The following is a 12,019-nucleotide window of genomic DNA, read 5'->3' as shown; positions in this document are numbered from 1 at the left end:
CTAACCACTATATATAAAGTAAAATACACAATTGCGTTTCTCTACGAATACAAGCAAAACTACTGATTTAATAGTACCCGGAGTATATATAAGCGTGGTGAGTTATTATGTCATCAACACATAGGATTAAGATCAACTTGAATATTTTTGGATTAACGTTTTTTTTGTTCCTTATTCAAATAGGGGATTGACCCGTAAAACTCGAATGAAATGTTGAAATTTTCCAACTATATAGTGAACACGGTTGACCAAAATCGATCCTAGTTAGTACTTCGTAGTTATGACCACAATGTTCTAATGTTTTTAATTTCTAACCATTCTAAGAAAATGTTATATTGGATGGGTGTCACTTGTCACTTATATCACTAAACACCCTAATAAACCGGTAATTATAAAAAAAAACGAAAACAAATCAGGCCAGTTGATCTTTGGTCAAGAGATCTTTCCCAAAAAGTGTTTAATATAACGGTAACAAATAAACTAAAGATCCTTTATTTCATTAATAAAAAAAAGATATATAAACCATTCACTTTCTCATGTTGTCTTCTACATTAAAAGGGAAGAGGAGAAAGCAAAGTGGTGAAAGAGATGGAGAGAGGAAGCCAAAACGGTGCGTATGATGTAAGAGTTATGACGGAGGAGCAAATGGAGCTTCTCCGTAAACAGATCGCCGTTTACGCCGTTATTTGTGACCAGCTCGTTTCCCTCCACAATTCCCTCTCTTCTTTTTCATCAGGTACTGTTTTCTCATCCTCTGTACAAACACATATACATGTGTGTATAGTTGTGTGTTCTTCAGATATACTGACAAGTGACAACCACTTTACTTTACATGTCTTCGATTTTTCCATTAGACCATATGAGTTTCTTTGTAAACAGTAAAAACAAGTGGTTGAAACGCAGCGTTTTGAGCTGCAAACGTTTTGTCCAATCACACACCTGAAATATTGAGCTGCTACTTTAGTGCAAGAGAGTGTACAGTGCGTTTGCGTTTGGTATACAATACACGAACACAAACGCTTTTCTCAATGTTAGCTGCATGAGCATGAATTAATCAAGGTTCAAAAATGTTCTTACAAGATAGTTTAGCTACGGGTTTGACATAGGATAATTGCTAATAAAAACTTTTGCGATTACATTTAATGATCTCTTTGACGGAACAATTCTATCAGTTTTTTTTTTTTTTTTGGCTTGCTTGGAAGAAAACTTATGGCTCACGTATAGGAACAAATTCAATGAGCGGTGGATACTTTGATCCGATGAGGGCATCATCAAGCGCTCATAAGATATCAAGTCGGCATCGATGGACTCCGACATCGACGCAGCTTCAGATTCTTGAGAGCATTTACGAGGAAGGAAGCGGAACACCCAATCGGCGGAGGATTAGAGAGATCGCTACCGATTTGTCTGAACACGGACAGATCTCGGAGACAAATGTTTACAATTGGTTTCAGAATCGGCGGGCTCGGTCCAAACGAAAGCAACCTCAGACGACGACTACGACTGATGTGGCCGAAGATGCGGCGGTGACGACGGAGGAGAGGACGCTTTGTGGAGATTCTGGAGGATTTGAGTCTTATAAGCATATACTCTTCCCGAGTCCTGATTTAGGTAAATTGTTTATTTCTTTTTTTTGAAATTTTGATATTAGTTTTGTTACCTTTGTACTTTGTAGCGATTTTTTCATATGATTTTTATTCCTATGCATTTGGTTTTTAAGTTCGGTCGGTTCGATTTTTTTTTTTTTTTTTTCTAGAATTCAAATCTGGTTTGTGTTCGGTTTGGATTTGGTTAAAAACATATATAATTACAAATTAAACATATTATATTCTCTTAGCGTATTTAATATAATTTATTCAAACTAAAAATGTTGATTTTAAATAAATTTCGTTTTCTATGGTTGGTATATTAAAAAAAACTCTAACATAATATGATGAAATGTGGTTGGATTTTGGGCTGATGAATTTCGGTTTTTTTCTGGTTTTATTCTGATGTTTACCCCCTAATGATTAAGTAAAAGAGGTAAAGACATGTGGTGGGCTTTTTGTGTTTTTGTGATTTCAGGGATTGAGCATTTGCTGAGTAAAGGAGAGATTTCTGGAGAGCAAAATTCGTATATATGATGATCTTTAGCATAAAAAACTATGAAGATCTCTAATCTCATTTCTTATTTTCTCTGCTCTCTTTTTCCATTTAAACTAAGCAATATTTAGTTGACTCGATTAAAAAGACGTTATTGTGTATGTGTGTGACTTTAACAAGTCTTTTAATTGTTGTAGATTTTGTGTTTCAAAAATTGATGTGCCCACATCATCTTCTGGATTAGAATGAAAATGATGTGAACAACACACACGCACAGGCAATTTAGTTGACTTGGCTTGAATACACGATATCAATTCAAAAAAAAAAAAAAAATTATACACGATACGTGTTCCACAATCATGCATCTGAACAAAGACTAAATCCCGCGTGAAAATTTTGGAGCCGCCTTTGTGTAGGATCCATGAATCGATGACATACTTGTGCGGATTATCATAATTTAAGATTTCACCGTTTTCATTTAAACAACATCTGGTTACTTTGTCAATTATCTTCTCCCCACTTTAATAGCTAATATTCCATTTAGTCACCTTGTTGAATTTCTTGTCAAGCTTTGTCCTGAAAGCATTAAAACCATTTCAGCTCAATTTCGAAATCTGCATCTTCGCTTATTCCCAACTGAAACCTCAAATTTGCTTCTAATTAAGCTTTTCATTTTTATTGTTTTTAATTACTACACATGGACTCTTCAATACTGATTACTAGTTAACATAAAGTGTACATCGAATCGGATGGTTATATGATCACATAATTAGTATTTAATATATTATCAATTATAATCCAATTATATCCCCCAATAACCTATAAAAAGCTGGTAACTTAACTGAGAAATATCAAATCGGACAAATTGATCTTTAGTCAAGACATCTTTCCAAAAAAAAGTTGTTTACGATCATAAACAAATCAAAAGATTTGTCTCTTACGATCATTCACATTCATTCTCATATTGGCTAAGCAAGAGGAGAAAGCAAACACATAGTGTTGGAAGAGATGGAGAGAGAGAGCCAAAACGGTGAGTATGATGGTAGCGTCATGACGGAGGAGCAAATGGAGATTCTACGTAAGCAGATCGCCATTTACGTCGTTATCTCTAACAACCTCCGTCTCCTCCACCATTCTCTCTCTTCTTTCAATCCTCTCTCATCAGGTTACAAACTCTCTCAACTCTCTCTCTCTCTCTCTCTCTCTTTCTTCATATTTTGTTGTGTTTCTTCTGATTGTACAAACAATTACTTTAGTCTTTAGCGAAAGACGGGTAAACAGTAATAGTAAAAAGACGTCTTTACTCTTTAAGAAGAATGAGATGCATTCTTTGTGACCAAACTTATTGAGATGCTAGTTTTGTTTAAGAAAGTGAAAGAAAACTGCGTTTGCGGTTGGAATATGCCAGACGAACTTGAACGTTTTTCTAGATGTTCGCTGCATAATCTTGACTCAAGGTTCAACATGCATGTCCTTTAGGCGTTAATAAACCTTCGTCTAGCTACACGCTAATTAGACCTCGATCAATTGTTAAACGATAGTGGCGGTTGCGATTAGGGTAATACATATATATATATACAACGAAGAAACCTAAGGCTCACGTAAGTAGATTTTTTTTCTGATAATGATCTGAGAAAACATAACAGGAATGAATCAAACCGGGCTCGGAAACTTTGATCAGATGGTGGCATCGTCAAGTGGTCATAGAATGTCGACACGGCAACGATGGAATCCGACATCGACGCAGCTAAAGATTCTTGAGAGGATTTACGAGGAAAGAAGGGGAACACCAGATCCACGGAGAGTTCGAGAGATTGCGAAAGAGCTGTCTGAACATGGACAGATCACGGAGAAAAATGTGTACAATTGGTTTCAAAACCGAAGAGCTCGGTCCAAACGAAAGCAGCCTCAAACGACGACGACCATGGCTGGCCAGGCGGATGATGCGGCGGTGGCGACTGAGGATGAGGAGGAGAGGAGGAGTTGTGAAGTTTCTGGAGGGTTTGAGTCTTACGACCATATACTCTTCCCGACTCCTGATTTGGGTAATATCTTCATACACTAATTTTGAAAGTTTTTGTTTTGATTCACGTTTGAATCTTAATTTGGTTCTGTTTGGTTTTTTTAAGCCTAGATGGCGTATTTATCATGATTGTATAATACAGAGATGAAAATCTGTGGTGAATTGTTTTTGCGTGGTTTCAGGGATTGAGGATTTGTTGAGTGGGGGAAGAATCTAGAGAGCCAAATTAGTACGTGAAAGAACGGTGAAGAACTCTGTTCTCTTCTTCTCTCTGTTTTCACTAACCTTAACCAATATTTGGTTGTCTCAATATGAGGATATATTATGGTGTGCGTGTGGCAACCAAAAAAAAAAAAATTGAGTAAAAGCCTAATGTGGAATTCTTGATTTTTGTAGTAGAATTTCAATTATTCTTGTAGTGGAGAGATTCAAATCCCAGAAAGAAAAAAAAAAAAGGAGAAGGAAATGAACTGAATATATAAAGAGACATCATATGCATAGAAATGTGCTTCATAGAATGACAGGGAATAACTGGAGATAATAGTTTGTTCAACTGTCTACTCTACGCTTTCATAGTATTAAGAAATCACTGTTTAAATTGTGGATTTCATAGTTAGAGAGTTTTCAAATACTAAATTTACTCATATTTTTACTTAGGTTAAGGTTTATATGGAAAAACTTGTATCCAATAGTGATGAGAAAAAATAAACATATAATCCAATAAATTATGTATGTCTATATAATTAATTCACCATGAGCTGGCCATGTTCAGATGCAAAAGCCAAAATTGTTCTTCAACCACAGGAGCAAAGTTCCTCTGTTCACATTGGTTTACGGACAGCTTGATGCCGGTTTGGCTGCCTTGCCCATCCCTCATTATAAATCAGACCGGCTCAGCTTGTTGATCCCTGGAATCATCCGTTTACTAGGCATTTTTGTGTGTTGTCAAACGGCGTTTTGGTACTCGCAACTGCACAGATGAACATAATTAAGATTGAGGTTAGGAAACTAAACTACCAGTAAACAGAATGTAACCGGAATGTGTGTTATTCTCTTTATAAACCGTCAAATTGCTTCTAATATTTAACGGTATATATGTGACGTGCACGAATTAATACATTTTGCTCTGGCGCCGTTTCTTTGCTTGAGGCATCCTCTGTGACATCTACTTGATCAGCAAAGAACAAAATCTGTCAACAAGTAAATACATACATATCTTGATATTAGCAGAGCTCAAGACAATGAAGCAAATCATAAATAAATGAGAGACACTTCGCACTCTAGAGAATCAGATCACCATTAAAGCCAGCTTACTTTTCTCAGAAACTGGACATTCGATGAATCGGTAGCCATGACTTGCACTCCAAGACACGTGTTTGGTACACTGCAGAACGGGCAAAAGATAGTATTGAAAACACATCCATCTTGCTCGCACCAAATACCTTTTGAGCCTTGAGAACTTCTGCAGAGTCTCTGATTAACTAACGAGCAATATGTCATGACAACTGAGACACTTGTTGGGATTAGCGCAGAACCAGTTCCTGATGTCAGAAGAGACAGCAAATACGTTTTGGACAACGAAGTCAACGAGCAACTAAGATATGAGTGGCTCTCCGGGTGACCTAAAGGGCTTCTGCAGAGTGAACAAGATATCCTCATCACTCTCTGATCCACTTCTGGAAAAGCATATACATTGTCGTTTTGGGATCTTGATTCGGAACTCTCAAACCCAAATTCGATTCTTCTTGTGAAACTAGTACTAGGAGCATTACTGTCTTCTTCTTCTTCAAGGTCAATGACTTGAGGGCTAGTAAACTTTCTTCTCTTCAAAGCATGGGAATTAACACTTTTGTTCAAAGGTGACTCTGCTTCTAGAGTTGAATTACGGCTATAACCAATGGAGTATCTCTCTGGAGTTACTATTACAGACGACTCAGATCCAAGAGGAGATCTTCTGAATTTTCAGTAGATATATGCCGCTTCAAGAACTTATCAGGAGACCTCAGAGATCTCAGACCTCTTGCTGGGTTAGAGCTTTCATTCTTTGAGCAAGAACATGGACTGGCTGCAGAAGTACCTTTGATCATACCAAAGGTTTTCTTAACAGAAGATGTTTCTGGATCTTCATCACAGTTGGTCACCGACGACCCCTCACAATACCTGCACATGACAAATCTTAGGTTTGTTAAAAGATCTGTATATTATGATTCTGCAGTATTTTAATTCAGAGTTTGAATCTTATATATTCCCGGTAAGTATTTTTACCCAGGCTCAGTTTTGACACTGCACTCAAGGTCAATGACTTCTTTGTAGCATTTATCTTCTTCTTTAACTTGGATGAATGGAGATGATAACTGTGGAGTGGAAGTTCCATAGTTCACACCAGAAAGCCGCATGGATCTCGAACCTTCAGCTATTTTTGATTTCCTGTCTTTGTGATCCAACAAGGGCTTGCTTTCGTTCATAAAATAATACTTTGGATTCGGACTTGTATAGTCCTCCAAGTTCACCACCTTCCTTCTTGCCATTTCCTGCATACAAAGTCATGACCAATAACAAAATGAATTCATGAGAAAACACCACCAAAAAAAGAGTGTTTGCTTTTAGAATGTACATTTGGTTCCACATGACTAAATTTGTTCTGAACCTGATTTTCCTTCCTTTTGCATTCTTTGATTTGGTTTTCCTGGGACTCTAACATCTTACTGTCAACTCGCTCCTGCAGGAAATTCTCAATGAAACTTAATGATATATATATAACAAAGTTTCATTAAAGAGATTGAGATGTGGTTAGAACCTTGACACTGTTGAAAAAAGATCTTAACCCTTGCATAGATTCTTCAAAGTTATCATACAGTTTGATAGACTGCCTTAGCCACTTTGAAATAGACACTCTGTTCCTTGGTTGTCTGTATCGCTCATCTGGAACATCAAAACAAGGCGACCTCAGAGATATCATAACTGAATCGAACAAAACAATTACATTGTTAATAGAGTTTAGTAGTGACAGTCCACATATATAGTTTATTACCTAAAAATATGATGGCACCATAATCAAACCGATGCCGGATACATCGCCCTGTAAAATTAAAACACCATGACAGTATTAATATTTGACATGAACTAAAGTGACAGAATGCAAGTTATCATCACATCGCACCTGCTGCTTGGTTTAAAGCACGGTAGGCTTGTTGGCAATACCACTCACTCCCTCCAAGAAGGTTTTTAGATGATTTGTATGTATCATTATATTTTCTCTTTAGTTCAACAAGAACATCATGCCTGGCAAAAACGTGATTCGTAAGAAAACTGTTCCCCCACACAAGAAGATTTGGAGCGAAGCTGAAATATTTTAAAAGGGAATTGAAATTCTTACAAGTTTGGAAATGGAATGCCAACAATTATCTGTTAGTAATCATCAAGGTTAAACAGCCTACTCATAAGCCAATTTAAGCAGTATAATACTATTCTATTGGAGCAAATGACTAAAGTAATTGACGTTGAAAAGGATACCACTGCCCTGGCATTGTCATCAGAAAAATCAAGACCTTCTGAAACCTGTGAGAAACCGGTAGAATTTAAACTCAAACGTCAGTTTTTTTCGGATTGCTCCCTTCAATGAACGTCAACAATAGAAACCAAGAAAAAAGAAAAGAAAAAAAACAAACCTTTTCTCTACATACTGCAAGAAAGGCAGCTCCTTTCTTGGAATCATCTTGATCCTCAGTTATAACAGTCCCTGATTTATTAACTATTCCATTTCTTCCAACCAATCTATTCTTTCCGCTTAGACAATCATAATATCCCTTCAGGACAGAATCGAAGTCATCCTTGGCTTCTCCTCTTGGTTCTGCAACCAAGGACAATTATTTGATCAACAAGAAGCAAATTAGCAACAGTTTGTACATGATCACAGAAGATAGATGTTACTCACCAATAAAAAGCTCCTTTCTAAGGCAGAGCCGAGACCATTGTCCAGTTTCACGCCAACGTGTGCTGAGTTTTTCCATCAGCTTATAGCTTGGAAAGAATATGAGAGAGCCGTCTGGTACGATAGTGCAAATTTCTTCCAACGATTTCCCTAGAGTATCCTTCATAGCAACAGTAGAGCATTGGGATATTGCATCACACAGTACAAGAAGTTAACACGTTTACAGGAAAAAAGAACCAGTACCTGAAATGAATATGTATCAGCTGTTTTATAACTTGCGTTTAGAGGAAAACTACCAGGACCCTTAGAGAGTGCACCAGCCCACACCTGGAAAAAAAAATTAAAGAGGCTGTTAAATTCATACATTCAGTTCTGGAAACTGTTGATAAGTGGAGAGCTTTATGTCAGAACCTGAAGATTAGCATCAATCACATGCGTAGCCTCTAAACAAGTGCCGAACTGCATCCCAAGTTCAGATGAGAAAGAATTCATCGGTGACAAAGTCCTATAATTCAAAACCAAGAAACATAAACTTAATTTTAGCAAACCACTAGCCATAAAGGGTTAAGAGTAGAATGCTATATATGCACAGTTTTAATGTTAAAGTACAAATAGGACTGCAAGCAAAAGTGTGGTCAAACTTAACTGACAAAATATAAGTAATCATCAATATGATATAGTGGTGTTTAACAAGACCTTATATAGTGAAGTAACAAAAGGATGACATAATTCTTTGCAGAAGCAATAGAGTATTGCTTACCCAGATGTTAAAATGATGGATAAAGAAAGATCAGCTAAGTCTTTGAAAACAGCAGACGGATTCATGCACCACAAACTGAATGTATGCGTCCATTTACCAGAAGAAGGATCTCCTGCATCCCAAGAGAGAGCAACGATGAACACTGTAAAGCTTTGACACATTCGGCTATATAAAAAACAAAATTCACTTGTACCTCTTTTAATAGAGCGTTGTAAACCCAGTTCGTAATCTATGATGTGACTTCCATTTCTCGAAAAGAAGTATGTGAATGTAGTGAACAACTCTGCATGAAAATTGTGCAATTAGCTCTCATCCTCAAAGTTTTGTTACAGATAGATCAATGCATAGTAAAGATAGGGAGACGCAGAAAAAATTAAACCTTTTAGTGTCGAGACAGATATTCCACTCAAATAAGGCATATCTGGTTCTATTTCTGTTTCGTCTAATTTTGTGATCGCCTTGACCAATACGCACAATGTCACATTCAAGCTTCGTATAGAGGCCTCTGGGCCTAAACCATATAACATAAGAAATGACTTACCTTATTTAAGCATTCCACGCATCCTCGAGTGATATTAGATTCCTCGAGCTCTCATAAAGCCTCGTCTCCAGTCCAACTATCACATGGTAAATAGCTATAAGTTTTATGCTGTTGTCACAGTCAAAGTATGAAAAAGCAAGAAGAATGTAGCCTCTACCATTTCATTGTGGATTTTAAATTTAAAGATTCTTGACTACGTACTGTTTAATAAAAGAGGAACGGAATAAAAAGTGTCAATTTACCTAGAGAAAAAGTGCTCAGAATCACGTTTTGCTAGCGAATCCTTTCTTCTTCGAATCCAGCTTATCAATCCCTAGATACATTTAATTACTCAATATGAAAAAAAAAGTAATCAGCAAAGATGCCTCTGAATATTATGTTGTAGATAACGTGATTGTGACTTACCTCTACTAAGTCACACAAGGGTTGACATGTCTCTGGATCATCCACACTCATCTGTTCTAGTTCATTCCGCAATTCTGCATAACACTCATGCCACGTTAGTAAAGTAAATGTCAGTGAACAAAACCATTAATTAGATAGCTGAAGTGATAGTTTGAGTAATACATACTAAAAAGAGTCCCTTCTTCCAAGTTAATGCTTCCTGCTTCACGAGCAATGTCTTCCATATTGCTGTTAACAGTGAAATTGTTTAGTAGACGGCCTTAACCAGCAACATGACAAATCAAAAGTAAGAAGGTTCTGAAGCTTACTGTGCTTCGTCAAAGATACGCTCCATGAAGTTTTATTCCTCCTCGAATGACAATATCAATTATATAAGAATAAGGGCAGAAAACCAATTGCGCGACCTCCAACATTCTCCAGGAAGCAAAATATGGACAGCCTTAAAAAATATATTAGAAGAGATTAAGAGACTGAAAAAGTACAATCGATTAGAAGTTTTAAAAAAAAAAATGAAACCAAAACTAACCTCTAACATCATTTCCAATTTTTACAAGATCTTCAATATCATGAACCCCATCGTGACTTTTTTGTTGAAGTGATGCTAAGACAGCAACGACGCCTCTGGAAGTTAAGGAACACAATTACATGATTTGAAAAAACAAAGAAACATAGATAATCAAGAAAAACTCACCTATACTCAGGACATTTTATGTTTTTGTTTTTCTTATCTTTTAGGAGCAACCGACTAGAAAAATAATAGATGTTATTAGTATAGAGGCTATATATGACGTTGCTGGAACGGATAATGAGATTGAATATGAATGTGGATGCAAAATTTACCATTTTTCGTCAACATTCTCTTTCCCCTGTACATGAGGATTGGTGCAGTAACGTTTCCGTGAACCCTAACACATGCAATGAAGGTGGACACACAAATGAAAAAGAAAAAAACATAGATATTATATATCTTCGGTTAAATCACAAACAAAACAAGTTCCAACAAAAGAGAGCAAGATCAAGTTTTTGACATACCAATACAGCCATGGGAACTCTGTAACCAGTTTTCCGATACTCACGAATGACTTGAGCGATCTGAGCATGAGTTCGTCTAACAAACCAAAAAAAAAAAAAAAAACAATCAAGAACAATAAGAAGAAGAAGAAAAAAAAAAAACATAACTTTATTCACAAGTTAATAATGCTTACGAAGCATAGAATATGGTAGGAACTACACGGTTCATCATCTGGCTTCTCGTTGCTAGGGAAAGGAGTATCTGTTCAGACAAAAAATAACCACCAAAACTGAAAAATTAAACATTTCCCCAGTCTAAACCTAAAACTATATCTCTATATATATAAATAGATGCATTTTCATTAGGATCTTACACGAACCTGAGGGTTGCGTTTCACTTTCACCTCCATGATTCCGACGAGACAAGTTTCCTTTTGGAAACCGCTTTTTATAGTTCTGTTGCCAGGCGAGAACAGAGCAGAGCAAGGAAAGAGATTTGCCCGTACCGGTGGGCGACTCGAGCAGCGCGTGGCAGTGACCGTCTCTCTGGGCACGTTCAAGCGTAGAGATGACCCGGCTCATGAACGCGAGCTGTGTCCCGTACGGCTGATAAGGGAATTCCACTTGAAGGCCTCCGATCTGGTAGACATTTTTAGGGTTTTTGGAATTTAGGGTTTGTTTCTCTTCGTGCTTCGAATCCGATTTGATGGTTGTGGAAACCATATCTTCGCCGTCGAGATCCGTAGGGGTCGGTGACGAAGTAAAAATGATGAAGTACGAGAATCTCCTTTGAGAATTTTGCCATGGGTGAAAAAGGGGGCGGGAAAAATCAAAATCTAGCTTCAGTGGCAAGCTTAGATCTCAAAAACGACGTACAGTTCTGATCTGTTAAAAAGGAACGGCAACACTTTCACATCCCTGACGATGGACAGAAGTGGGCTAATCAAAACCCATTTCGGAAGCAAATTCGCCATTTATAAAAACCCTTTCTACTCTATAATTCAGTGTGATTTCAAGGAGGAAACACTTGATCTTTTGTTAGTCTGATACCAGTTCACACAATTACACAAAGCAATCCCTTTGTTTTTTTTTGTTTTGTTTTTGTTTTTACTTCTAAAACCAAGCTCTCCAAATATACTAAGAAGAGCAAGTGAGCATTTGAGCAACGATATGATCAAACAGTGCAATTTGGATTTCCATGGCAATAACCCAGAATGCATTTTCAAAGGGACAAGAGAGTATACATATATACACTTGATCTATAGT

General features: G+C 37.0%; 3 protein-coding genes across 3 annotated transcripts; 2 read left to right on the top strand and 1 right to left on the bottom strand.

Annotated features, from left to right (window-relative positions):
- The first annotated feature begins 548 nt into the window (after positions 1-548).
- LOC18992862 (WUSCHEL-related homeobox 14) lies at positions 549-2,273 on the top strand. Its single transcript, XM_006416308.2, has 3 exons — positions 549-736; positions 1,225-1,611; positions 2,065-2,273. The coding sequence occupies exons 1-3, from the start codon at positions 589-591 to the stop codon at positions 2,121-2,123; spliced, it is 594 nt and encodes a 197-aa protein (XP_006416371.1). The 5' UTR covers positions 549-588; the 3' UTR covers positions 2,124-2,273.
- A 796-nt stretch (positions 2,274-3,069) lies between these two features.
- Positions 3,070-4,322, top strand: LOC18992861 (WUSCHEL-related homeobox 14). Its single transcript, XM_006416307.2, has 3 exons — positions 3,070-3,247; positions 3,729-4,127; positions 4,288-4,322. Exons 1-3 carry the CDS (start codon positions 3,091-3,093, stop codon positions 4,320-4,322), a joined length of 591 nt encoding a protein of 196 aa, XP_006416370.2. The 5' UTR covers positions 3,070-3,090.
- Positions 4,323-5,030: 708 nt separating this feature from the next.
- Positions 5,031-11,476, bottom strand: LOC18992860 (Fanconi anemia group J protein homolog). The gene is given in 31 exon segments (XM_024152284.1): positions 5,031-5,075; positions 5,224-5,295; positions 5,420-6,069; positions 6,072-6,265; positions 6,371-6,618; positions 6,720-6,824; positions 6,903-7,027; positions 7,137-7,184; positions 7,266-7,387; positions 7,482-7,510; positions 7,619-7,663; positions 7,774-7,955; positions 8,040-8,196; positions 8,280-8,363; positions 8,448-8,541; positions 8,797-8,908; positions 8,990-9,079; positions 9,176-9,254; positions 9,338-9,413; positions 9,580-9,650; positions 9,743-9,816; positions 9,909-9,970; positions 10,051-10,068; positions 10,070-10,181; positions 10,269-10,363; positions 10,434-10,487; positions 10,583-10,647; positions 10,775-10,850; positions 10,948-10,983; positions 10,985-11,015; positions 11,134-11,476. Coding segments are annotated over 31 exon segments (3,594 nt in total).
- Positions 11,477-12,019: the final 543 nt, after the last annotated feature.

The sequence above is a fragment of the Eutrema salsugineum genome, unplaced genomic scaffold, assembly GCF_000478725.1.
Source record: "Eutrema salsugineum unplaced genomic scaffold, Eutsalg1_0 scaffold_5, whole genome shotgun sequence".
Classification (NCBI taxonomy): Eukaryota; Viridiplantae; Streptophyta; class Magnoliopsida; order Brassicales; family Brassicaceae; genus Eutrema; species Eutrema salsugineum.
This window is presented reverse-complemented; position numbering and strand designations above follow the sequence as displayed.

Coding starts and splice junctions, on each gene's coding strand:
- LOC18992861 (XM_006416307.2), top strand. CDS start 3,091: ATGGAGAGAGAGAGCCAAAACGGTGAGTATGATGGTAGCGTCATGACG. Junction 3,248..3,728: donor TTTCAATCCTCTCTCATCAG/GTTACAAACTCT, acceptor AAAACATAACAG/GAATGAATCAAACCGGGCTC. Junction 4,128..4,287: donor CTTCCCGACTCCTGATTTGG/GTAATATCTTCA, acceptor GCGTGGTTTCAG/GGATTGAGGATTTGTTGAGT.
- LOC18992862 (XM_006416308.2), top strand. CDS start 589: ATGGAGAGAGGAAGCCAAAACGGTGCGTATGATGTAAGAGTTATGACG. Junction 737..1,224: donor CCTCTCTTCTTTTTCATCAG/GTACTGTTTTCT, acceptor GCTCACGTATAG/GAACAAATTCAATGAGCGGT. Junction 1,612..2,064: donor CTTCCCGAGTCCTGATTTAG/GTAAATTGTTTA, acceptor TTGTGATTTCAG/GGATTGAGCATTTGCTGAGT.